The sequence below is a fragment of the Diabrotica undecimpunctata genome, chromosome 3 (assembly GCF_040954645.1).
Source record: "Diabrotica undecimpunctata isolate CICGRU chromosome 3, icDiaUnde3, whole genome shotgun sequence".
NCBI lineage: Eukaryota > Metazoa > Arthropoda > Insecta > Coleoptera > Chrysomelidae > Diabrotica > Diabrotica undecimpunctata.
The window spans coordinates 86690654-86704332 of NC_092805.1; the positions used below are offsets into that span (position 1 = coordinate 86690654).

Here is a 13679-nt window from a genome sequence, read left to right on the forward strand (position 1 = left end):
CCTCTACATGTGAAAAAATAGAGTTTGCAACCTTGTTGGAGAAAGATTCTTGCGGCTGTTTATAATAATTGTCGGTCGTATATTGGTCCTGATTGCTCCAGTTTATACCAATAATGTATACTTTTTACCATTTATTTCTCCATCTATATATACACTAGCTTCATGACATTTTAAAAAAAGCTGTTAGTAACAGAGGGTCTTTAAAAAAAATCCGGGTCGAAGCTACCCACCTAAGACCGATCTATTCTAGTTTTCCTACTGGCCAGTTTCTTGATTTGTGTTGTTCCTAGGGTGCTTTCAAGAACTTTGTATATGTCCCATTTCGCCATAATTCCAGCACCTTATGGTCTTCGTTTTCTTGGATGCAAAGAGAGGTGTTTAATTAAGATTAGGAGTATTAGGATGCTTAATCGCTATTGTTGTGGTTTTCTGTTTTGTTTCATTATTTTTTGGATTAGTTTTAACAGTTGTTTGGTCGGATCTAGTACTCCGTACTTTTGGAGTTCATTCGGTATTCTATCCTTTCCTGGCGATTTTCTATTTTTTAATTTCCTTAATGCTTCCTTTACCTCTTCCTCCTCAATATTTATTTATTCGTTTGTAGTCACTTCTGGTGTAGGTGGTTCATTATCGTCACCTTTAGTAAATAGCGATCGTAAGAAGTCTGGACATGTTTCCTTCTGAATGTATTTTGTTTTTATTAGTTCGTTCATCTCTTTTCTTTGTTCTCTGATCAATCTCCAAATTTCCTTTTGTGTTCCGTAGAAGTCGTCTTGCATCTATTTTGAGAAGCTCTGTAAGTGTTTCCTTTTTATTTGTTACAGTATTCATTTCTGATTCGTTTATAGAGGTTGTAAGCATTCCGTGGATTCCGTATAGGGAGCAAGACCACATTGCGAAATAAATTACTCTGTAACTCAAACACTAAAACACAAATAATTTATTTACTCAACTGTATAAATTAATATTTTCGACTAACCCATTTAGACTCTAATTTTTCTTAGATATATTACGTGACTCGTTGTTAAATTGGTATACTTAAATTATTTTCTTTATTTCTAACAAATCTGATAAAATTGTTTAAATATATTTTAAAATTAACAGAATATTAATCAACGCACAGGTTTTTAAACGTGCCTTGAACTCCATAAGTTTCTGTATCCTCCAATGGAGTGGGACGAAGACTTTCGTTGACTTTTAATACATCCCGCTGGTCAAACACTTCTTGGTATTCGTTTAGCTTTGCGTTCCAACCTTCTACAATAAAAATAAAACAACTTAAAATATTATAGATTTAAATTTGCAAGGAGAGATTAGAACAAATTAAATATTTTCTCTTTACACCTGGAAAAAACTAGGGGCCAATATTTCAAATGAAGTGTGAGTTTTAAGTACGCTCCAATTATCTCGGAAACGGCTTTCACAATTTATATGAATAATGGTTTGAAAAAGTTTTGAACTGACAGTGGCAAACTCTAATTGAGTTTGACAATCTTATAGTAGTATTTACATTGTTGTTAGATTTTTCTTTTTTCTAGAAATATAATTGTTTAATGTTTAACTGTTTTATTTCAAATAAATAACCCCAAGTCTTATAATACTAAAATACTTAGAAATCAGAACACCCATTAGTAGATAAGGAAGCGGGGTCCTGAATCACTTTGGTAACCTGTCCATCAGGGTCTCCGATGCGAAGGTATCGATGCCATGATTTGACCTTGGGGGTGTACAAGAAGTACAAGAAGTGATCGACAATGACCAGAGGGTTGTAAGAACTGGTCGCTTATCGCTTGATCTCTTCTTCTTCTCTCCCGAAGAAGTGATCGACAATGACCAGAGGGTCGTAAGAACTAGTCGCTTATCTCTAGATCTCTTCTTCTCAGCCGAAGAATTGTCACCTACGTTACCTGTATGTTTTTACACTTGTCTCTTCTTTGTCTTACCTGTCCTGAAGAAGTAAAAGAATCGGTCGACAATGACCAGAGGGGGTGTCTTTGAGTGGACCACCTTGTATGTCGAGTGCAAAACTCATCGCTTATCGCTTCATCTCCTCTTCTTTTCGTTAAATTTGTACAGGGTGATCGAAAAAATAAATTTTGTATTGAGACTTGGAAATATTTTAGGTGTTGTTGCGTCAAAATTTTTTTTTTTGTGTACGATGCTTAGATATATCTGTATAGCCTGCCTAGCCTAGCCTGCCTAGTCTTATCTTTACTTTTGAAACTTGTAGGAAAAGGAAAAATAACTATGTATCACATAAATGCTTTATTGTGTATATATATATTTTAATGATATATGTGGGTAGATGTAAATAAAACAATATTGGATTGATACTATAAATTTTATTTGTTTTGAAACAAGTTATTTATTTTAAATAAATGTATCCAGCAAAATTTTGTCAGTAATCAAGATGTGTCTTGAGGTGTACATGCTAGACGAGTTTTATTCAAGGCTCTCAACTTTTAACAATTGGAAGGGGAATAAATCTGAAATAGAGTTAGCTGCTTGTGGATTTTACTTTCTCCAAGTGGAAGATATAGTAAAGTGTTTCAAGTGTGGCGTAGAGATTTACAAATGGGAATCAAATGACAATATAATCAAAGATCACAAAAAATTTAGTCCCGATTGTGCCTTTGTAGAAAGAGTTTATCCCATTTTTCAGAGAATCAACGACAACAACAAATAAATTGTGAGTGAGAACAATAAATATGCCTGTTCCTGTGAAACATAAATGTCCAAAGTGTGGGGGTGACACTGAAGAACGAAATGACCTGTGTATAAATTGTGAATTGGAAGAGGTGTACAAGGAAGAGAGTGGTGCTAAAAATATACCTAGTAGAATGTATGTAAAGAGACAGAGACCGCAACAATAAAAAATAATGTAATCGCATGATAAAAAATTAGAATAATAAAATAGCTGTAAATATAACATAAAGCTCATTTTTATTTTGCCCTTTGAATATGCCTGTACCTGTGACATATAAATGTACAAAGTGTGGTGGTGAAACTGAGATTCCAAATACACTTTGTGTAAATTGTTACTTAAAAAGTATATTTAGACAATTTGGTGGTGACAAAAATAACCCAAGTCATCTATTTATCCAAAAATAAGTATGCCTGTACCAGTAAAGTATAAATGTCCAAAGTGTGGTGGGGAGACTGAAATATCTAATAGGAATTGTATAAACTGTGACTACATAGAATATTTGAGATCCAGATCTGGTGCTAAAAATATACCAAGTAGTATGTTTGGTGAAATGTGAGGTCAGTTGTCTGAAGAAGAGAAAAAATATATAAAGACTTATATTTAGAATAACTATGTATTAATTTGTAAATCGTCTACGAGTACGCTACCAATATGTTAAACGCTGTCATTAATAAATTACCTTTCGAAATGCACATCCCTGGAGGTTATAGGTTTTGTGGACCCGGCACCAAATTACAGAAACGACTAGCACGAGGAGATAGGGGAATAAATGGATTAGACGAGGCGTGTCGTGAACATGATATTGCATATTCTCAAAATAAAGATCTATCCAAACGACATAAGGCTGATAAGATTCTAGGTGAAAAAGCTCTTGAACAGTTTCGATCGAAAAATACAGCATTTTCCGAAAAATTGGCAGCACTTGGTGTAGCTGGTGCAATGAAAGCAAAAGTGAAATTAGGTATGGGTCTAGGTTCTACTAAATATAAAGCTGTAACAAAAAGTTGTAATAAAGAATTGAACAAAGCTAAAAATAATTTAGAAAAACTAACTGAAAATATAGACCATTGTACTTTATTACTCCAAGGATTAACTATTTCCAAATCAAGTAAACGCAAACAAAATGTAAAAAAAAATAAACAAAAAATACAACAAAAGCTTTTAAATCATAAAAGAGCAAAACAATTAGAAAATAATATGGATGTGGACATTACAGATGATTTTGTTGATGATGATGATGACCTTCTCTCCAAAAGAAGAGAAAAACGAAAAATAATTGATGACAATGTAGTTGGTGTCAAAAAAGCAAAAATCAACTTAAATTACTTATTAAACAATACCCAAAAAAGAAAACGAGACATAAACAATGAAGATGAGGATGATGATGATCCAGTTAAGAAAAAAGTTAAGATATAATAAGTAAATTGTATTAAATTAAAAAATATATATAATAGTCTCCCGTTTTATACCGCTGTCGCGGCTTTGGGAGTATAGCAGGGTAGTCTGCTATATCTAGGGCCTACGGTATACAAGGAAGGTAACATGGCCAGTGCTACGCTTCAACCGTCTATTATTACCCCTGGTTTTACCCAAGGTACTCATTTTTATTCAGGCTGAGTCGACCTGGGGCCTATAGACATTTTTAAAATGTCTAGATGTTCTTGCCGGCGGTGGGATTCGAACCCCGGACCACCGGCTTGCGAGGCAAACATCCTACCGCTTGCGCTACGCCGGCCCATTAAATTAAAAAATATAATGAAAAAATATGTAGATACTATATATATACGCACATATACCAATAACTAATTCAGTCTGATCTGTATCGTTGTTAATAAGGTGTGTTATAACAGTTCAACAGAGAAAAAAAGTAAAGATAACAGTGAAATGGGAGTTAAGAGTTGTGTTGTTGAATTCCATGGTAAGCAAAGAGACAATGCCAGGACAAGACTCTTCACGAGAGAATTTAGTAGGTATCGGCAAAGAGATGAGGGTGTTCAAGCACAACAACTAGGGAGGCTTAACCATTTAGAACCCCATAGAGATGCCGATTACCCATTGGGAAGGAGACCGCTACCATTTCCAATCGAAGGAATCAACCACGTTCGAAGACAGTAATTTTAAAAAATTTTTATGTAATTAATAATAATTAATATATGCTACATTTTCTATTGTCGTTTTTTTTTTTTTAATAAAGACTTGTTGTTGTGTGTATTATGGGTAGTTGGTTGGAAACAGTCAAGATGGTTGGTAATAAGAAAAAGACAAGAAACAGCACTAAAAGAAAGGTCACATCCTCCTCCTCATCTTCTAAAAGAAAAATTTCAAAGCAAAAGTCATTTAGTTTATTGAGAGTAATTCGAGACATTAGAAAGAAACTATTGGAAAGCAAACCAAGAACGTTAAGGGAAGCTATTCAACAAGCATTACGAATTGTGAAATCCTACAAAAACATGTAAAAACCACGTGGTCGAGTAATCCAAGTTCCAAAAACTGGGGGTATATTACCTCTAATACCGATATTTGCTGGGTTGAGCGCATTGGGCACTATTGCTGGGGGTACATCAGCTATCGTTAAAACTATTAACGAAGCAAAAGCAGCTAAAGAAGATTTACTCGAAAAACAACGTCATAATCGTAAAATGGAAGCACTGGCAATTGGAAAAGGTTTATACTTGAAACCATATAAAAGTGGAATGGGTATTTTTTTATGAATAAGAAAATGGATCAAATAAAAATTCCAAAACATGCTTTGACAAATGTAGAGTTACAAAAATATGCAAAATTAATGAAAATCCCACATTTTAGAGGTGTAATGATGAGAAATGGGTTTCCGAAAAAAATTTGGCAACATGAGAGTGGAATTATTAATTTAGACAATAAAGACGGTCCTGGAACTCATTGGACAGCTTACAAGAAGAATAAATCCAAAGTCGTATATTTTGATAGTTTTGGTAATCTGAGACCACCGTTGGAAGCTATATCATACTTTAATTCAAATGGTTATTCTCAAATTGTTTATAATCATAAAATTTATCAAACTTATAACACTGTAAATTGTGGACAATTGTGTTTAGATTTTTTAAATAAATACCCTTTTTAAAAGAATATTCTTTTATTTACTCTATGATTATCGTTTGAACATGTCGTACACTTTTGTGTTATCTGGAAGAGAATCGGTGTTAACAACAAAAATTTACCCACCAATTATTTTAAACGAAAATGAACAGTATGTACTAGGTTTAATAGATTTCATGTCATACAATACAATTCCAAATGTAGACCAAACAAACAACAAGTTTTATATAGATGGTTACGATATAACGATTCCACATGGTTCTTATGAAGTCGAAGATCTTTCAAATTATTTAACTGAAAAAATAACTGAATTAGAATTAAAAGTAGATCAAACACCAGATAAAGATGATACAGAAATTAATAAAGGAAAGAGTCAAGAAAAAAATAATACAATTGGTAAAGGTGTGCCTAGAAAAAATCATAATATAGATCAACCTACAAGTTTGATATTGAGAATTAATAACAATACACTCAAATGTGAAATAAAAAGCAACAAAGTAATCCATTTTGAAAAACCAAATACCATTGCTCCCTTATTGGGATTTACACCAAAACGGCTCTCACCTTTAAAGACTCATGTAGCTGAGAATCCTGTGCATATCACAAAGGTTAATTCTATTTGTGTGGAATGTAATCTAATCACTAATTCATACGTCAATGAAAACCAAGGTCATATCATCCACATGTTTTATCCAAATGTCTTACCGGGTTACAAAATTGTGGAAATTCCAAAAAAGGTAATTTATTTACCTGTCACAAATAGATATATTGATGAAATTTTCATTAAAATAGTTGACCAGGACGGTAATCTTGTTAATTTCACACGAGAAGTTATTACGTTAAGACTACATTTAAAAAAAGTATAAATAATGGTTTTAATTTACAACTGTAGCAAATTTAATCCAGGTGTGGACAGTGTATATAATATTAAGAGTGTTGATAAAAACATTAGTGACAAGCAGACTCTCAAACCGTTGACAACAGAAAACAAAGTCTTTTTAACCTCACTAGGATTTAAAATAAAACACAACAACTACGACAGTGACAGGGAAAAAGAAAAGAAATACTTGGTGTAGAATAAAGTTTTTTATTAATACTAGAATACTAGGGATTTTCTTGAGGTGTACTTGTAAGAAGAGTGAATATGAGTTTTAACATTTTAAATATTGGAGATCGTGTATTGGTTGACAATTCAGTTGTGAGTCGAGAAATGCACAGTCATTTACCCTATGCCAATGCAACTTTTAATCATTGTGATGAAATAAGAATACCAATTCAGACTCAAGATATATACACCCTACCTTCTGAGAGTTATCTGTATATTGAAGGACGTTTAACGAATGATGGGAAAGAAAGCAATACTTTGCGCTTTATTAATAATGGTTTGATGCATTTATTTGATGAAATACGATATGAAATTGGAGGCTGTGTAATAGATAGAGTGAGAAATTTAGGTATAACAACGACAATGAAAAACTATGCTTCGTTCACACAAACTGAATCTAATCGATACAACTGTATAGGTTGGAGTATTATTGACACACCAACAGTTGCTGATAAAGCAGGAAATTTTAATGTTTGTATTCCACTCAAACTTGTACTTGGATTTTTTGAAGATTTTACAAAAATTCTTATTAACATACGCCAAGAACTCGTATTGATAAGAAGTTCAACTGATTTAAATGCAGTAATGTCTACAGTAGAAACTGAACTGAAACCAAAAGTGGAAATATTTAAATTAATATGGAAAATGCCTCATATTCAAGTGTCCGATTCAGAAAAGTTACGTTTATATAAATTTATTGAAAATGGGTCCAGTTTGGAGCTTGCATATAGAAGCTGGGAATATCATGAAATTCCTCTACTGCCTCAGACAATGAAATTTAACTGGAATGTAAAAACTACCAGTCTATTGGAGAGACCACGATTTGTTTTGTTTGCATTACAAACTGCCAAAAAGAATGCAATAAAAGAAGAGAACAGCTATTTTGATCACTGTAATCTTACAAACTTAAAGCTATTTCTAAATTCTGAAATGTACCCGTATGACAATTTGAACTTGAACTTTAGTAAAAGACATTATGCCCTTGCATATGAAATGTATGCACAATTTCAACCGTCGTACTATTACAAATCCATAGGAGATCCATGCCTTACTATGTTACAATTCTGTGCTGTTGCTCCGATATTTGTTATTGATTGCAGCAGACAAAATGAATCAATTAAATCAGGAAGTGTCGATATGAGAATAGAAATAGAAACTAATAAGAATATACCAGCTAACACAACTGCTTATTGTATAATTATTCATGACCGTATTGTTAAATATAATCCTCTAACCAATGTAGTTCAAATGTTTTAACTGTAGTTCATCTAATGAAGCAAATCTGTACTTTGGGTTTTTAAGTATAAATAAAAAGTTAAAAAAAAGTTTACTCTTATTTAACACCCTGTACACAATAAATATTTTTATAACCTTGTTGACATAAGTGTCTAATTGGGGGCTAGACTAGTACCAAATCTGAAAGCTGTTCAAGACCTGTTCAAGACCTGTTCAAAGCTGTTCAAGACCTGTTCAAGACCTGTTCAAGACCTGTTCAAAGCTGTTCAAGACCTGTTCAAGACCTGTTCAAAGCTGTTCGAGACCTGTTCGAGACCTGTTCAAGACCTGTTCAAGACCTGTTCAAGACCTGTTCAAGACCTGTTCAAAGCTGTTCAAGACCTGTTCAAAGCTGTTCAAGACCTGTTCAAGACCTGTTCGAGACCTGTTCAAGACCTGTTCAAGACCTGTTCAAAGCTGTTCAAGACCTGTTCAAGACCTGTTCAAGACCTGTTCAAGACCTGTTCAAGACCTGTTCAAAGCTGTTCAAGACCTGTTCAAGACCTGTTCGAGACCTGTTCAAGACCTGTTCAAGACCTGTTCAAAGCTGTTCAAGACCTGTTCAAGACCTGTTCAAGACCTGTTCAAGACCTGTTCAAGACCTGTTCAAGACCTGTTCAAAGCTGTTCAAGACCTGTTCAAAGCTGTTCAAGACCTGTTCAAGACCTGTTCAAAGCTGTTCAAGACCTGTTCAACACCTGTTCGAGACCTGTTCAAAGCTGTTCAAGACCTGTTCGAGACCTGTTCAAGACCTGTTCAAGACCTGTTCAAAGCTGTTCAAGACCTGTTCAAGACCTGTTCAAAGCTGATCAGGACCTGTTCGGGACCTGATCCAGAGCTGTTCAGAAGTTAAGCGAATACCTACATTTTACGATGAATAAAGATTTGAAAAGACAACTTATAACTAAACGGAGAAACATCCAAAGTAAATTAAGACAATTAAAACAAGGACAAATAATCCAAGAAGATTTATTTAATCCAATTACAAAACACTTGAAAAATATCGAGAACAAGTTAAATAGTTCACAAAATTCCAGTCCAGAAAATGAAACAAAAAACGATGAACCTTTAAGGTACATTAAAAACAATGATGACGATAATGAAACTACTGACTTTGAAACAAGTGAAATCAAACAATCGATATTGGACAACATTGAAGTGGATGATATAAAAGAACAGATTAAAAATGATAAACACTCTGAAAATCGATTTGAAGATATTGCTAACCAGGCGCGTGTAGACTACTGGGATCAATATGATCCATTGCCTAGGAAATATATTACAAATATGCACGCTGATGTTCTAAACAAAGAATTTGATCATAAATATGGAATTCGATTTGATGAAACATCTGAAAAGCTACTGATTGGGAATTCTGAAATAGATTTAGATGGTGCTGATATTCTTTTAAAAAAGAAAAGGTACAGGGGAACACCAGGTTTATATGAGCTTTTGTTTAAGAAATATCCAGCTAGTTTTACAGATGAAGATGAGAATAACTATAAAAAGATAGTTGTAGCGACTAATGCTCACAGAAGGCATTACAGATCAAGTAAACAGATAGATGGTAGTAGATTAGAAAAATATAAAAAAATAATTGCACCAATAACAGAAGGTAAAGGATTGGTTATGGAAGTAAACAACAATAAAATCGATTACGTCCACTGGGATGATCCAAATGAACTTGTAGAGCGATTACGTTTATTACTATCTTCACAGCTAGCTGGCCATACAGGACATACAAATGAAATAAATTCAATTATTGAAGAACTAAAAGAGGCAAACATTATAGAATAAATATCATGTCTGTTAAAAGAGATATCGTTAATGAGTTACACAAACCTGCAAGAATTAACTTTAAAAGACGAAGAATTATTATAAAATCTCTTAATGATTTGTTCCAAGCCGACTTGATTGATATGCAAAAATATTCAAATACAAACAGAAATTTCAAATATATTTTGGTTGTAATAAATTGTTTTTCAAAATTTTTATGGGCTTTACCACTAAAAAATAAATCAGGTGTTGAAGTAGCCAAATGTATGGAGTATGTGTTTAAACAGCAAAAACCAAATAATCGTCAAACAGATATGGGAACTGAATTTTTTAATCCACATATGAAAAAATTGATGAAAAAATATAATATTAATCATTACAATGTATACAGTGAAAAAAAGGCTGCGATTGCTGAGCGAGTTATTCGCACGATTAAATCAATGATTTGGAAACAGTTTAGTTTCAACGGTACCTACAAATGGATTGATAATTTACAACAAGTTGTTATTGAATACAACAATAAAGTTCACAGAACAATAGGAATGAAACCAGTGGATGTTAAGAAGAAGCATGAAAAACTATTGTTAAACACTGTATACAATCACATTAAAATTGTCGATTTGGAAAGTCAAAAATTTCATATTGGTGATCATGTACGCATTTCAAAACATCGAGGAGTTTTTGACAAAAAATACAATCCAAATTGGTCTAATGAAATTTTCACTGTTTATAAAATAAAACTGGGAAACCCTATTACATATTATTTAAAAGACTATAAAGGTGAAGAAATTCTTGGGGGATTTTATAAGGACCAGTTACAAAAAGTTAAACATAAATACAGTTATTTAGTTGAAAAGGTATTAAAGAGAAAGAAAAATAAAATTTTTGTCAAGTGGTTAGGTTTTGATAGTTCTCACAACTCATGGATAGATAAAAGTGACGCAATATAATAAAGAGGGGATAGAAAAATATGTAAAAGACGTTCCACTTGCAAGATTTTGTTTGTTGTTAGAGAATATCGAGAGAGTGAAAACATGTTCATTGTGGATATCCAAGGTTTCTCTTTTCCTGGGGAAGATGTATTTCTTTGTAGGGAAATTGCTATTTTAGATCCTACTACCGAAAACATTATACACAGAATGGTTGTTTTACCAGTAACAGAAGCAATGATAAATAAGTCATATATAAAATGTATCGAACAACAATGTGTTCAAAACCATGGTTTAAATTGGCAATCTTGGCATTTTTGTGATACTCATCTAAAATATGAAGAAATTTCAAAATTTTTACACGACAACGTATTAGACGAAACAATATTGGTAAGAAATCATGAAACAAAAAAATATTTGGAAAAATTCATGGAAAATCGCATTGATTGTGTAGAAGATGAACCTAATATACTTTCCGATGAGACTATGAATCATATTTTTAAATCACATCCATGTTTTCAACATAACAATGAAAATTTACAATGTGCTCTAAACAATGTATTTAATATTCATTATTGGTATAAATATTGTAGAAAGTGTTGACAATAAAAAAATAAAAATTAAAAATAGTCTTTTATTAATAGATACACACAAGACATTTATTTTTAAATTGATACCAGACATGAAGCTTGTAAAACAAAAGACTACGCTTGATGTGGAGAATAATTTATTGGAACCAATTGAGAATAAGTTTAAAAAGCATGGAGTTTTGTTCCCTTCAACTATTCGATGTCTTATAGTTGGCCCTTCAAATTGTGGTAAGACCAATGTGATGATAAGTCTATTGGAACATGCTAATGGATTAAAATTTGAAAATGTGTATATTTACTCAAAATCATTAATGCAACCAAAGTACAAATATTTAGAAACTTTGCTAGAACCAATTAAAGGAATAGGATATTATACTTACAGTGGAAGTACGGATATAATGCACCCATCTGAAGCGAAGCCCAATTCAATTTTTATCTTTGATGATGTTGCTTGTGACAACCAAGATGTTATTCGAGAATACTTTAGCATGTCTCGACATTCTCAGGTGGATCCATTTTATTTGAGTCAGAGTTATGCAAAAATACCTAAACACCTTATAAGAGACAATGCAAATATTTTAATTGTATTCAAACAAGACGATTTAAACCTAAAACACATTTACAATGACCACGTCGGAACAGATATGACTTTTGAAGATTTAAAAAAAATATGTTCGATATGCTGGAAAGAGAATTATGGATTCTTATCAATTTTTAAAGACAGTGAAATAAAGAATGGTCGATATAGAAAAAAAATTGATCAATATTTTTTATTAGAATAAAAGTTGTAAGTAATAAATAAATAAAGAGATATTATTAAAAAGTATTTTATTATAATCTATAAAAATATATACACAGATATACATACAAAAATATTTTCCTCTCGCTCAATCTTCATTCCAATACCAACACATATCTGAAATAAAATATATACTAGTTACCTTTTTTCTAGTGGGAAGCAGAAAGCACTTACTTGTTTATTATGTCCTTTGACTTAGAAAATGATCTATATTCAGATCATTCTCATCACATTCTTCTTCTATATGTACTATTGTACTTGGAGGAACCGTTCTTTGCTTCTTGCTTGATGTTGAGGCAAGAGCCTCATCCGGTGCCTCTTGTATGTATAGTGGTCTCTTCAACCCAAGTTGCTTTTGGACTTGTTGATGTCGCTCAAACTCTTCCAATTCATCGTCCAACAAGTTAAATCTGTATCGTTTTACGACATTCTCTAAAATTTGGAATTCTTGCTCTGTCTTTACTTTGGTCCTCATATACCGAACCGGAAGATTCCCAAATTTCTTTTTAAGACTTTTGCTATTGGGTGTATAGCTGAGACTCACAAATATTTTACTTCCCTTAAGAGACACCTCTTTGACACCATATCTAAAATTTAACGAAATTAAACAATCATAAATAAAAATGTTATTAAAATACGATCATTAGAATAAAAAATACATAGATAGAATATAGAAAAAAGAAATTAGATAAATTAGTAAAATATCAAGAGGTAAAACAAAATAAAATAAAATTATTATAAATATTTAGATAAACAATAAAATCAAATGCAAATATGGTGAAATAAACAAGGAAAAAAGTGTATAAATAATAAACTCAATACTTACACAAACAATTCCTTTATAATAAGGAAAGCCGTTTCAATAGGAAAATGAACCGGATCTTCAGTTAAAATTACCAACTGACAGGGTACTGTTGCCATTCTTGATGTTGTTTGTTCACTGCTTGCTACTTACAATTGGATTAGTCTTAAACGACTGTCTGTATTTATAACAAGAAACTGAGAAAAAAAACAATTTAACATTAAACTGACTTTGTAATTTTAAAACATTGCAAATAACTTATTTACATCAGAGTTAACCCTTTTGACCCATAAAAATGCAGTCACGTTGAACAACATCTTATTTGCGTCAGATTTAATCTTTTGACCCATAAAAATGCAGTCACATTGAATAACAACTTATCTGCATCAGATTTGATCTTTCTGACCTCTAAAAATACAATCACGTTTAATAACAACTAGTTTGCAGAATTATTGATAAATTTAAACTTTTTGATCCTAAAATATAATCACGTTGAATAACAAGTTACAGAAATACGTCAATTGATTTTTTTTTTACTGGATAAGTATAAATTGGAGAGCATCCTAATATTTGGGTTTTATTTGTGCATTCGAAAGTTACCAAGTTAAGTTGAACCAGTTA

The 13679-nt window shown here is 32.2% G+C and overlaps 2 protein-coding genes across 2 annotated transcripts in view; both read right to left on the reverse strand.

Moving 5' to 3' along the window:
* Positions 1-917: 917 nt before the first annotated feature.
* LOC140437002 (alpha-tocopherol transfer protein-like) overlaps positions 918-13679 on the reverse strand; it is a 60585-nt gene continuing 47823 nt past the window's right edge. Inside the window, exon 6 of the mRNA XM_072526215.1 lies at positions 918-1257. Coding sequence (XP_072382316.1) covers positions 1109-1257 — 149 coding nt within the window. The 3' untranslated portion in view covers positions 918-1108. The remainder of the gene's footprint in view (positions 1258-13679) is intronic.
* LOC140435720 (uncharacterized) lies at positions 11181-13649 on the reverse strand. The gene is made up of 3 exons (XM_072524441.1): positions 13083-13649; positions 12431-12843; positions 11181-12373 (listed from the first exon to the last, which is right to left on the reverse strand). The coding sequence occupies exons 1-2, from the start codon at positions 13175-13177 to the stop codon at positions 12438-12440; spliced, it is 501 nt and encodes a 166-aa protein (XP_072380542.1). The 5' UTR covers positions 13178-13649; the 3' UTR covers positions 11181-12373; positions 12431-12437.

Bases quoted from the DNA above. Each gene is read 5' to 3' on its own strand.
- LOC140435720 (XM_072524441.1), bottom strand. From the start codon at position 13,177: ATGGCAACAGTACCCTGTCAGTTGGTAATTTTAACTGAAGATCCGGTT. The intron at 12,844-13,082 runs GTAAGTATTGAG...GTTAAATTTTAG, and splicing joins ATTATAAAGGAATTGTTTGT to ATATGGTGTCAAAGAGGTGT.